Raw genomic sequence first — 14,180 nt, forward strand, 5'->3', positions numbered from 1 at the left:
TTTTTTGTTATTATTGTTCTGCTCGTATATGATTTAACTGAACAGGTTTATATGATTGTCGTGTCCTAGTCTCGTCTCTACTTCGACGAGGTTAGGCTCGACACTTACTAGTACATGAGGTTAGTTGTACTAATACTGCACTCTACACTTTTGTGCAAATTTTGGTGCCGGACCTTGTGAGTAGATTCGAGGTTGCTGCCTTCAGTCCAAGGAGACCAAGGTATATCTGTTGGCGTTCGCAGAGTCTGAAGTCCCCTTTCCCTGTTTTAGTTTCTTTTGTCTTTTCTATTTCGAGAACATTTGTACTTCTTTCAGGCTTATATTTTTAGTAAATCTTAGTTGTTCGTGAATTATGACACCAGATCAGTTGGGGTAGTTATGTATTTGAATTGTTGGATTGTTATATCACTTCCACATTTCATAATTATTTTGTTTGTTATTATATGTTCATGTTTGAGTTAATAATGATGGTGGTAAAACTGTAACTATTGGCTTGCCTAGCTTTCACGAGTAGGCGCCATCACGACTCCCGAAAATGGAAAATCGGGGTCGTGACACATTCAATACGACTATTTAAACCGAATACTAAAATATTATAAAACTATATAAAATGATACAAACACGTACATCGTGAAAATATGGGTAACAACCATCAAAACAAGCTATATATCGTGTAATTAATAAGTTGACTCATCATTGCTTTCACGTACAGTATTACGCAAGCACAAGTTCACAGTCTTATTTGATACATATAACTTATACTACTAGCTTTTAGCTTTAATTATAGGGATGGATTAGGAACTGTGATATGCTCAAAAAGTATTTTGGATATGCTATTTTCACTATCGGCGTTTTGAATTCCATGCCCATCTCCATGCAAATACATGCACTGTCCCGTTCTTGCAATATTCTTTGCAACTTCAACAAATGTTCCAGAAAATAACAAGTTTTCTCTCTGAGCTCTGTTCAACATTTCCCATGTCTCCTTTATCAAAAATTGTATGTGTTCTCTTGCCTCTTCTTCCGAAACACCCTTTTCGTTTATGTAACACTGAATTGACTTTGGAACATCCCCCCTTTTCAATTCATACTGAAATAAATATACGAGGAGAAAAATTATATGAGACATCGAGAATTTGCAACGTCCGTTTGTTATTTTTGAAGGCCATATATTTCATACTACTTTGATCCGAAAGGAAAATAAGGGCTTATTTTTCTAGAGGGATTTGAAACCTAATATATATATATATATATATATATATATATATATATATATATATATATATATATATACAGAGAGAGAGATTATTTCCCTTGTTACTATAGACCTATCCAAAATTGAATTTGAAATACAAACTCATTTCTTATTTTGAATATATATGTCATTATGAAGGTTTAAAATGTTATAACATTTATAAGAGGAGTTATATAAATTTCATGGGAAAGAAAGGTAAAAAAAGCATACCGGCGATGTCCCTAAATCATCAGCCAATCGAATAATTGTTGCAGACCAGCGAATTATGTCTGGGTACTTGCTTATTGATTCCAATTCCTCTTTGGTAATTGGGTTGGTGACTGAGAAGAATGCGTGGATTAATATCATAGGCATTGAAATTGAGATCCATGCGTTATCCATGTATTCTTGCAGAGTTGGCTTATGTCCATTATAGAACCATCTTGCTTCTTGTAAGTAAGTTTTGCATAACTCTGTCCACTAATTAATTAAAAAAATAGGAAATTAATAAAATAGGCATGATTTATCTATGGGGCTATAAATACAACGATATTATTCTTACTGGTTTTGTAAGGTAGGGTAGGACGTTGATATCCTGCTCTTTAAGAACTTCGTACGCCATTTCATTGATTGTGTTGAACAACGCAAGGTACATTACTTTCATGTAGTCCGGAAGTTGCTCCATTGCTCTTAGCTCCCATCTGAATTTATTATTATTTTATATTTTCACGTCAATAGAAAGGAGAACTAATAGAGGGCTAAATTAATTAGAGGAAGTAGGTGAAATTTGAACGTACGTGAAAAGGAGAAGCTAATTATTAAAAAAGAATCTTGAAAATATTTGTCGCTTGAGTCATGTTTTGTGTTACGCAAGATTATAATGAATTGTAGATACTTTAATTACCTTTCTACAGCATCAGTGAAGAGTTGTAACTCATGATAAGTCCCATAAATATCATAAATATCATCAATGGTTGAAACAAGAGCAATGAGCTTTGTTATCATTATTCGGCAGTGTCGTTGTTGAGGCTCAAATACTGTCCCTACTCCCCAGAAGAAAGACTCCACCAATCTGTCCCTTGAAAATGGCAACTTCTCTGCCAGGCATGTGTTCTTCCACCACCTTTAAATATAAGTAATTACTCATCAATGCTGAATGAGAAATTATAAAAAAAAAATTAAAAAAAAATTCTAAATAATTATGTAAAAATATTTGTTCAACCTATATGTGTTAACGATAGATATATTTGTTAGGACCGAAAAAAATCAAGTGTCATGCGGAAACTAGCAAAGTAAACGTGGAACGACGATAAATCACACAACAAAAGAGAAATCTATCAAAAGAGACATAAACATATAATGTGGTTCGGTCAACTGACCTACATTCACCGCGGAGATGAGCAATCCACTATAATAAAAGAAAGTACAAGATATCGAGAGAACAGTTTCACGAAGAGACAAACAAAAGTGACATACTAACACTTGTCCCGTAAAGTTCTCCCACTAAGCACGACTCTCAAACCTCATATAGCTATATTGTGGATGCTACCGAATAAGAAGGAATGTTGGAATTACATAATGAACACTTATAACGATAGATATATTATACATTAATAAATAGAGACAGAGAGAGATGTCTCACCTTGATACATCTCTTAAATCTTCTTGATGTGTTGCTTGAACAATGTTGAAGTCCAACTTGGCAAGCTCGAGCAGAAGAGGATTAGCATTTGGCATTTTCTCATAAACGTTTAAGTACCACCTTGTCTCTAATCTCAACATCATCCAATGCGAAGGGAGTTCCAACGCATGGTGGACTAATGTTGCTGTTACATTCTCCTCATTGTGTTCATAATTTTCAAGATAATTCTTCAGCTCCAGCTTTGTGACTATTGTGGCGGATTTCAAAGTGTTTTCTGTTTCTGTAGCAAAAAACGAAGCTTCGTACAATTGCAACAATCCTTTTAGGTCTTTACCATGACTTTCCTTGAAATTACCGTCCTCAATCTTGAAACTGTTCAATATATCTAAACAAGGAGGAAAAAATCTAAATATATGTGCAAATTTTTTTACGGAAGGAAATCTTTCATTATGAATATATATACACATAATATTTTGTCACAGAGACCGATTATTGGTAATCGTAGAGGTTATATATCTATAAAGATGGTTGTTATATATATAGAGGAGCGATTTTACAAAAAAAAAAAAAAAAAAAAAAAAAAAAGAAAGAAAAGTTATTACAATAAAGATGGATATTATTGTTAATAATTGGTAAAATGCTATTTTAGTGAGATTTGACTTTTATAATAAAATATAATTATATAGAGGTGTGACTGTTCTTTTTAAAACATTGGTAGCTCTATCAATTATGCATTAGTTATTCTTTCCTTACATTGGTAACTCCTGAATTGAGTAACTAATACTATAATAACTTAATTGTGGGTTAATTATACCTAACATTGAATTTTTCATTTAGATCTAATTTGTAAAGGAGTAAGTAACTAATATTTTTTGTACTTTCAAACTCTCAAAACTTAACCTTCTCTAAGTGTCCTTAATGACTTGATCTTCTGAAAATTGCCATGAAATATTGTGGATTTTAAGATATCTTATACATTATTATTTTATATTTCAAAAATTTTCTTTCCTTGTTAAAATTTATATTCAATTTATATTGTTGCTTAAATAAAATGGAAGGACTATATATTTACTTAATTTTTTTCAGCCTTTTCAAGTCAATTCTTTTTCTGTGCCTTATATATGTTAGTTTTTTCTTGCAGTAATCATCGTATTTTCTTTTAGTTTATATATGTTAAATTTGTGGTGCTTTTATTTTTATTTTTAATGTTGTGATAACTTATAACCCAAAAAAAAAAACTACTCCTAAGCCTATAAAAGGAACTGAAATTACTCAAAACTTTTAGCTAATTTACCTAAAAAAATTTAGAATTAATTATTATGTTAATGACAAACAAAAGTATCCCAAGATGTGAATGTGATGCAAAGTTTCTTCCTTTGAACACACTTAAAATAGGGTATACCTTGTGTCCTAAAAAATCAGTTTTTCCTAATAAATACACAAATTTAGTCCTAAATATTAGGAAAAAGAAATAAATGTATATTCCTAAAAAATCTGCACATATATGTATGTGACTCTGTGTATGTCCCATGTCAACATTTAGATGTATACAAGGTTGGCTTCCTCCAAAATTTTCAATCTTTTTATAAAATCACACAAAATTTGAGACTATTGCCTTACTGGTCTATGTTAAAAGACATAATATAACCAAAAGAATATAAGAGCATAAAAAAGGACCCCAAAACATGCACAGATGAACAGTAGGTACGTACCTTGAGAGATATCAAAACCATATTCTCTCAAGAGTTTAAATTTCAAAGCTGTGGCGTATAATAATGAATATTCTCCTGAGACTATGTTTCTGCCTTGCTGCTGTAATATTTGTTGTTGGTGTATGCTTCTCAAAATTTGAAAGATTTCATCCTTGAAGTGGTAACTCAGTCCAAGTCTTTGTAAGTTGTCAATCAGCTCCAGCTTCTCTAATTCTTCTCCATCAACATCATCCATCATCTTCAACTTCTTCCGCATTTCCTCCTTCAGTTCATTAAATCGCTTCGTATAGTTCTTTCCCTATATACGCAATTTTTTTTAAAAAAACTAAAATAATCATCACTAATTAATTTATTTGTGCTTCGCGCAATTAAATATACTTTTGTGAAAATTAGGAATTATAAATTAAACAATAAAATATAATGCAAGATATATATAAAAATAAAATCAAATGTAAAGATATGCTAAAAAATCATTAATGTGGAGAACTTTTTGAGGTTGTGTTCTTTTTACCATCCAAATGAAAGACCATTATAAACTGGGTATATGTACTAAATCATTAATGTGGAGAACTTTTTGAGGTTGTGTTTTTTTACCATCCAAATGAAAAACCATTATAAACTGGGTATATGTACTAAATTTTTATACAGCCCTCGATTAACTTCTTCACCAGAATATTAATTTGGTCTTTTATTAATTTTCTGAAACACATTATATGTTCGTAATTCCTATACTTTTTTATAAGGACATGATTGTACGCATGTTCAAAGTGCTTACCAAGTGAATGAAAATTTAATGTCTTCCAAGTAACTTGTTAGAGTTAACTATACCATCTTTGCAACCTTTATGAAAGTGGAAGAAATACTTCATATTGTCCACAAAAAACATTAACATAGGATACAAAAAGTATCCAAAATTGTCATGTAAATATTCTCAACTAAAATATAAATATATATTAATCCCGAATCTAGCGAAATCATTAAAGCTCAAATTATTCATATATTGTTTTCGAGCATAATACATAAAACAATAACATATTATGTTTCTCTCATGGGACAAAAAAATTATGATAAAAGGTCACCATCCTTTAAATAATGGTTAAACGTAAAAATCATTTTTCTTATTCTTTCAAGAATATTTTTTAAATATTAATATAAGCCTAATTCTTGTCTAACCTTGAAAATATTAATCGACATATTTTCATTTATATAATTAATCAACTCGTATATATGTCAATAGAGGTAACAACTATAACCATTAACCATATGATACTACTATTCATGCATGAAGTTAAGTTTAAATTATGCAATAGAGATCACCATTTTATGATTACATGTACCCTATTCCTTAAAGAAGTTAAGTTACAATCGGTAAGATATGAAAATTTTAACTCTAAATTAGTTAATTAAAGGAACAAAACCTGACGTTGATGCCATCAAAATTAATACGTACCTGTTTGCAAAATCTGACCCTTACACATTATATTTAATATAATGCCCTATTAAAGAACTAAAAATTGCATTCGTTGATTTGTTATAACACAAAAGTTCCAACAGGAAGAAGATGTTTTGAAAGGGTTGGAGTACAACTCTTTCAATTTTGAAGACCCGCATAATGGTTAAGATAAGTTTATATTTCACATAAAGAATATAATAGCATTCTGGAAAGGCCAAAAACTTGAGATTTACTATATGGATAAGCGTTCCTTTTATAGAACAAACGGTTATTAAACTAACTACTGTCTCAAACTGAAAGGGGTTGTTGTCTTTTTTAAAAAATAAAATAAAATTAAAATAGCATATAAATGGAGAAAATAGGAACCAAAACCAAAGAAATTGAGAAAAAGGATAAATGGGATTCCTAGTTTATAAGAGTTCCACATCACTGAGCAATGTCCCACAATTATATTATTATATAGATTTGATTAAATACTCACGTGATTCTGATCCATTAAAATACAGTATATAGAGATATTATCTTTAAGTAACAAGAAAGACTTAATCATAAGAGTCTGTACCACATAATCATTGCTAATGGATTCGATATATTCGAAAGGCCAGGTAGCAGGTTTGTAATTCCCAGAACGCCTATCGGTATTCATATTTGTGGGAATAGAGCTGTGACTCAATGGTGGTTCAGCTTTTGGACTAGTGGAATTAGCCGTAGAGAGGCTGCAGGGTTTGGCTTTTGATACAAATGATGTCTTTCTGCCACTGAAAAAGGAAAGAGAAGGAGCTGCAGGTCTTATGGAGGTGGCCATCAGTAGCATCTCTACTTTATTCAAGTTTGATCAAATTTTATGAGTGGAGAGATTTTTTTAATATGGTAATTGGATCCCCAAGCAGTTGGCATATATAAGGAATAATACATAAGCTGCTCTTTATACTTGTTAGAAAAAATTAGTTTCACACTTAACTTTATGGACGTTCTAATACCATTAGTATAACAAATACCACTCTAAAAGCTGATGTGGCGAAGAAATTAAATATAAAGAAACAGTGGGCGCGTAATAGTCCAAAGTAAAGCAAAAAAATCAGCCCCAGCCCCTCCTATTCTTCATCTTCATCACCCCCCCCCCCTCTTCACCCTACCGTCCTGTTCTTCTCCTTTCACACATTTTCCTTCTTCTAATCCTTTAAACACTTCTACATAGAAACCCTAGAGGCCTAAAAACAAAAAATTAAAAACTTTCCAGAAAAGAAAAAAGCCTTAATTCATAGTTTCAGTTTTTGTCACGACCCGAAATTCTCACCTTCAGAATCGTGATTGTGCCAAATATTAAACTTGCTAGGCAAGCCAACATTAGAACAATTTAACAATTTTCAACAGTCCAATTTGAATAATAAAAAAGAAACTGTAATAACTGCAATAATCTAAAATATAATGCGGAAAATCATAACAACTGAAATATCTAATACAACTCCAAGTGCACGAGCTACTAGAATAGTACAAATAAAGGTTAGAATATAACATGAAGTTGTCTGAGGGGAAAATACACAGCTAATAAGAAGGAAGGGGACTCTAGGGGCTACGGACACCGGGCAGATGTACCTCAAGTCATATCTTGAGCTAGGAGTGTCCAATTACAATCCCTTTGCACCGCTAGAAAGAAAATGCAAAGACCTGAAGTACCTATAAATTTCATGTCAAAACTCCTTTCGGGCTATCAACAAAAAATTCGCGACGTCGACTTAACTGCAGTGAACATTCATGTAACGACCCGATTGGTCGTTTTGCTTTTTAGAACACCGTTCCCCTAGATAAGACTTTCCGTACTTGCTTTTACTGATTTATGACTTGTGGGAATAGTTGGTTCGGGATTTGGAAGAGTTTGAGTTGAAATTGGAACACTTGGTTCCTTAAGGTTGGCTTAAAAGGCCAAGTTTGACTTTGGTCAACGTTTTGAGTAGACGGCCTCGGAATCCGAATTTGAAGATTCTAACAGGTTCGTATGATGATTTCGGACTTGATCATATGTACGGATCGGGTTTTGGATGATCCGTGAGTGTTTTGGCACCTAATAGTGAAAGTTGGTTCCTTAAGGATTTTGAAGTTCTTAATTATTTGGTTTGGAGCGGGTTTTTGTGTTATCGATGTCCGAACGAAGTTATGAGATTGGGAATAGTTCCGTATTGCCATTTAAAACTTGCACGCAAAATTTGGTGTCAATCCAAGTAGTATAGGTGTGTTTCATCGCATTGGAAGTAAATTGAAGAACTTGAAGTTCACAAGTTTGACTCAATTGATTTAGGAGGTGATTCTTAGATTTAGCGTTGTTTCGGGTGTTCTGAGGGTTCGAGCGAGTCCGTTTTATGATTTCAAACATGTCGGTATGTTCGGGCTGGGCCCGGGGGCCTCGAGCGTCAATCGGACGAGGCTCGAGTGAAGTTGGAAATTTTGGAAAGGAGCTGAAGCTCCATTTATCCGTCATAATCGCACTTGCGGTTGGTCAGCCGTAGGTGTGACACCGCAGAAGCGGTCGAAGCGTTGCATGTGTGGCCAAGAGGAAGGAGCCTAGGAACCGCAGATGCGGCTCCCTTCCCGCAGAAGCGGCTTCGTAGCAGCGACCCCCCAGACCGCAGAAGGGGTCCCAACCAGCTAGCCCAACTCCACATATGCGGACTCCCTCTCACAGAAGCGAGACCGCAGATGCGGTCCCCTAACCGCAGGTGCGGAAATTGTTGAAGTCAGTGCCTTCATTTAATATGGGAATGTGTCATTTTTGACACATTTCATCCATTTTTTGGGCGATTTTGGAGCTTCCAAAGAGAGAATTTCCACTTAGCATCTTGAGGTAAGTTATTTCTACTTATTTTGAGTTTAATACTTGAGTTTTGGGTAGATTAACACATAAAGACTAGTGAAAAATCATGGGATTAGAGTAAAACCTAGGGTTTTGATAAATATAAGATTTAACCACGAAATTTGTTATGGAATGAACTAGAAACCATATATTCTTGATCCTTAGGTTATAGAGAACAACTTTCTTCAAAATTTTCTGGAATCCAGGCACGTGGGCCCGGGGACGGATTTTAGGAAACTTGTGTTTAGGGTTGGGAAATTACTTTAATAGTTAGAATACGAACTTTTGAGCTTGTATTTACTAGTTCTTACCTCGTTTAAATAAATTTTGGATCGTTCGGCTCCAAATTGAGGGTTTGAACACGTTCTTGATATTGGAAGTACGCTTTGGAGCAAGGTAAGTCACCTTTCTAACCTTTTAAGAGGGAATTATCCCTTAGGTGAGTTAACTAATTATGTGATCCTAATTGTGGGGGCTACATACTTACGAGGTGATGAGAGTCCGTGCGTAGCTACTATTATGTTAATTGTTCGGGTAGTTTAGAACTCGTATCATACTATAATTGTAAATGTTTATATCCTTTTATGCTAATGAGATCACTTAGGACATGTTAGGGATTGGAAATAAATATATGTGAACGTATGCAATTTCTTGAGCACTTGTATGAATTTATTTAATAATGAATGTGATGTTATGTGCCTTCTTAATGATAATTGATATTGTGGATCGGATCGATCGCCTCGGTAGAAATAGATGCATCTATGGTTCGCGCCATTCGACCCTGTGGCAGTGCACAGTTTCTTTTCTGTTGGACCGCGCCGTATGACCTCGGTATAATGTGCGCATGATATCTATGTGAAATCTTATTCATGACTTACTTTGTTAAATTTCTTGAAGTGAAATTATTATAAGACATGACTGAAATTGATAGATTGTTTTCTGCAAACTCTAAGCTTGCTATTATGCCCATGTTATCCATACTTAGCGAAAATCTTTATTCATTATTGGTATTGACCTTAGTAAGTGTGAAGTCGACCCCTCCTCACTACTTCTTCGAGGTTAGACGGGATACTTGCTGGCTACATGTTGTTTATGTACTCATACTATGTTTCTGTACTTAATTGTACAGGATCTGAGGCAGGTACATCTGGCTACCATTCTGGTGCGCATTCTTGATCGTTGACCGAGATCCCACGGTGAGCTGCTCCCTTCCTATGCCGTTCAGTAGCATGATAGTGTCTCTCTTTGTTTTTGACTGTCTATTCTATTTCAGACAGTAGGATAGAGTTATTCTTTTATGTATTCTACTAGATGCACATATATTTGTGACACCAAGTCTTGGCACACACATTGGTAGACTATTCTTTTGGATTGTATAACTATTATTGTACGATGCTAATCATCACTTGTTTTAAATTCAAATTAAGAAATTATCGTAACTATTTTAGTAAAGTAAAACGAAAACTGATTAATATTTACGTGTTGGCTTGCCTAACAACGATGTTGGGCGCCTTCATGACCTGTACTAAAATTGGGTCATGACAATATGGTATCAGAGAACTAGGTTCACATAGGTCTCATAAGTCATGGGCAAACCTAATAGAGTCTTGCGGATCGGTACGGAGATGTCTGTATTTATCTTCGAGAGGCTATAGGGTGTTAGGAAACTACTTTTTATTCATTTCCTATCGTGCAGTGGTTGGTGTACTAAATTTCCCTCTTTTATTCTCTCACAGATGGTGAGGACGCACATGGCAGAGGTTCCAGACCCAGGAAAAGCTGCTCCCCCTGTTACCAGATGCCGAGGCAGAGGCCGGGAGAGCGCACCAGCCCGAGGTAAGGGATGAGGGCGTCCCAGAGCTGCTCCAATAGCACCACCAGCAGATCCTGCGGGAGATCCTATTATTGAGGAGTAGGGCGAGGTGCCTACAGCTGAGCCTAGCCCAGCGGACTTCATGACAACACCGGGCTTCCAGGAGGTCATGGGCCGTATGTTGCGGTTCATAGAAACTATAACTCAGGATTCTTTATTTCCAGTGGATCCAGCTACATCATAGGCAGGAAGGGGAGCACAGACCCCTACTGCTCAAGCTCCTGGTCATGCAGTTGTAGTGTATCAGGCTCTGGGTGCACTACCCTCTAATATGGCTCAGCCAGTTACTATAGTAGTGCCCGAGCCCAGACCAACTGCGGATGGTGATCCGCAGAAGCTATTGGACAAACGGACCAAACTACACCCTTTTGTCTTTGGGGGTGAGCGTCATGAGGATGCCCAAGATTTCATTGATAGGTGCAGGGATAGACTGCACAACATGAGGATGTGGAGTCGCATGGGGTTGACTTCACTACTTTCCAACTGGAGGGCAGGGCCCGTAGATGGTGGCATTCTAATGTTCTTTGCAGGCCAGCGGGTTCTCCTCCCCATCACTTGGAGTTAGTTCACACAGTTATTCCTGGACAGGTATATCCCACCCTCTGAGAGGGAAGAGCTACTGTATCAGTTTGAGCAGCTAGAGCAGGGTCAGATGTTTCTTACCCACTATGAGGTGAGGTTTTCAGAGTTATCCCGCCATGCACTGATGATACTTCCTACTGATGCAGAAAGGACGAGGAGGTTCATTGCAGGGTTGCATTCTGGCATTAGGGCCAACATGACTCGAGAGATGAAGATGGGCACTCCTTATCAGCTAATGGTAGAGATTGCTCGGAAGATTGAGGGCTACCGTCTGAGAGGTAGGGAACAGATGCAGCAGGAGAAAAGGGCTAGATTTTCTAGAGAGTTCAGAGGTGCCCCGGCTAGGGGTAGAGGTCATTTTGGAAGGGGTCAACCTAGCAGGTCCCCAAATTCAGCACCACCACTTGCTCGAGGTGCTCCAGCACGCCCCTATTTCAGTGCCATACTAGAGAGTTCTTACCGCCCGCCAGCTATTCAGGGTTCCTCCAGTGGGTATTCAGGTCCCCAGGTTCTTCTAGTTCCTATTTCAGTGCTATACCGGAGAGTTTATACCGTTCACCGGCTATTCAGGATTCTTCCAATGGGTTTATAAGCCATCAGGGTCAGCCATCAGGGTAGCAGGCCACCATACTGCGGGGTTGTTTTGAGTGTAGAGACCTGTTTCATATGAGGAGGTACTGCCCCAGACTTCGGGGTAAGGCAGTACAGCAGGGTCAGCAGCCCATGATTAAAGAACTGGTTGCCCAACCACCTAGAGGAAGGGGATAAAGTGGTAGAGGTCGTCCTAGAGGTGGAGGCCAGGCAGGGAGAGGTCAGCCAGCCACTGCTCAATCAGGTGGAGGCCAGCCAGCCGACGCTCCAGCCAGATTCTATGCCCATCCGGCCAGGCCAAATGTATTGGCCTTAGATGCCGTTATCACAGGTATTATTTTCGTATGTGGTAGAGATGGTTTAGTGCTATTTGATCCAGGGTCTACCTATTCATATGTGTCATCTCTGTTTGTTCATTTCCTGGTTATTCCTCGTGAGCCTTTGGGCACTCATGTTCACGTGTCCACTCCTATAGGGGATTCTGTGGTTGTGGATCGGATCTACCGGTCCTGTGTGGACACATTCTGTGGTTTCGAGACTAGAGTAAATCTCTTGTTGCTCGATATGATCGACTTTGAGGTAATCCTGGGCATGGATTAGTTATCTCTATATAACGCTGTCCTAGATTTCCATGCCAAGATTGTTATATTAGCAATGCCAAAGTTTCCAAGGTTTGAGTGGAAGGGTTCCACAGTTGATACTTCTAGTAGGGTTATCTCTTTTCTGAAGGCTCGACATATGGCCGAGAAGGGGTGTTTGGATTATCTAGCTTATGTTTGGGACACCACCGCAGAGTCTCCGACGATTGATTCAGTTCTAGTAGTCTGGGAGTTTGTCGATGTATTCCCTTCTAACCTTCCTGGCATGCCACCAGATTGTGACATTGATTTCTGTATTGATTTGGCTCCAGGTACCCAGCCTATATCTATTCCACCGTAATGTATGGCTCCGAAAGAGTTGAAGGAGCAACTTGAGGAGTTGTTAGCAAAGGGATTTGTTAGACCAAGTGTGTCACCTTGGGGTGTACCAGTGTTGTTTGTAAAGAAGAATGATGGGACCATACTGATATGCATTGATTATCGCTGGTTGAACAAGGCTACCATCAAGAACAAGTACTCGTTGCTGCACATTGATGATTTGTTTGACCAGTTGCAGAGTGCTAGAGTGTTCTCTAAGATCGACTTGAGATCAGGGTACCATCAGTTGAGGATTCAGGACTGAGATATTTCGAAGACTGCTTTTCATACTAGATATGGTCATTATAAGTTTCTGGTGTTGTTATTTGGCTTGACTAATGCCCCAGCGGCATTTATGGACTTGATAAACAAGGTGTTCAGACCTTATATCAATTCCTTTGTCATCGTCTTCATTGATGACATCTTGATATACTCACGTAGCTTGGGGGAGCACGAGCAACATTTGAGAGTAGTGCTTTAGACCTTGCGAGAGCATAAGCTATATGGTAAGTTCTCCAAGTATGAGTTTTGGCTAGAATCAGTGGCATTCTTGGGGCATATTGTGTCAGGAAAGGGTATTAAAGTGGATCCCAAGAAGATTGAGGCATTTCAAATTTGGCCATGTCCTACTTTAGTGACCGAGATCAAGAGTTTCCTAGGGTTAGTAGGTTATTACCGGCGATTCATGCAGGTCTTTTCATCTATTGCATCACCCTGACTAGATTGACCTAGAAGGGTGCTCCTTTCTGCCGGTCCGATGATTGTGAGACAAGCTTTCAGAAGCTTAAGATAGCTTTGATTACAACGCCCATTCTTGTGTTGCCTTCCAGTTCAGGGATGTATACGGTATATTCCGATGCTTCACGCGTTGTCTTGGATTGTGTATTGATGCAGGAGGGGCGAGTTATTGCATATGCTTCACGTCAGCTGAAGATTCATGAGAAAAATTATCCTGTGCATGATTTAGAGTTGGCGACGATTGTTCATGCTCTTAAGATATGGAGGCATTATCTGTATGGGGTGTCATGTGAGGTATACACCGATCATCGCAACTTACAACATTTGTTCAAGCAGAGGGATCTCAAATTGAGGCAGCGTAGATGGCTTGAGTTGCTAAAGGATTGTGACATCACCATTCTTTATCATCCGGGCAAGGAAAATGTGGTCGGGGATGCCTTGAGCAGGAAAGCAGAGAGTATGGGTAGCTTGACATTCATTTCAGCAGAGAAGAGGCCATTAGCTTTGGACATCCAGTCCCTGGCTAACAGACTTGTGAGGTTGGACATCTC

General features: G+C 37.5%; 1 protein-coding gene across 1 annotated transcript; it reads right to left on the minus strand.

Annotated features, from left to right (window-relative positions):
- Positions 1-652: 652 nt before the first annotated feature.
- Positions 653-6,920, minus strand: LOC104210263 ((-)-camphene/tricyclene synthase, chloroplastic-like). Its single transcript, XM_009759121.2, has 7 exons — positions 6,604-6,920; positions 4,589-4,886; positions 2,877-3,261; positions 2,139-2,357; positions 1,797-1,935; positions 1,466-1,714; positions 653-1,090 (listed from the first exon to the last, which is right to left on the minus strand). The coding sequence occupies exons 1-7, from the start codon at positions 6,853-6,855 to the stop codon at positions 782-784; spliced, it is 1,851 nt and encodes a 616-aa protein (XP_009757423.1). The 5' UTR covers positions 6,856-6,920; the 3' UTR covers positions 653-781.
- Between the last annotated feature and the right edge of the window lie 7,260 nt (positions 6,921-14,180).

This window comes from Nicotiana sylvestris, chromosome 3 (assembly GCF_000393655.2).
Source record: "Nicotiana sylvestris chromosome 3, ASM39365v2, whole genome shotgun sequence".
NCBI lineage: Eukaryota > Viridiplantae > Streptophyta > Magnoliopsida > Solanales > Solanaceae > Nicotiana > Nicotiana sylvestris.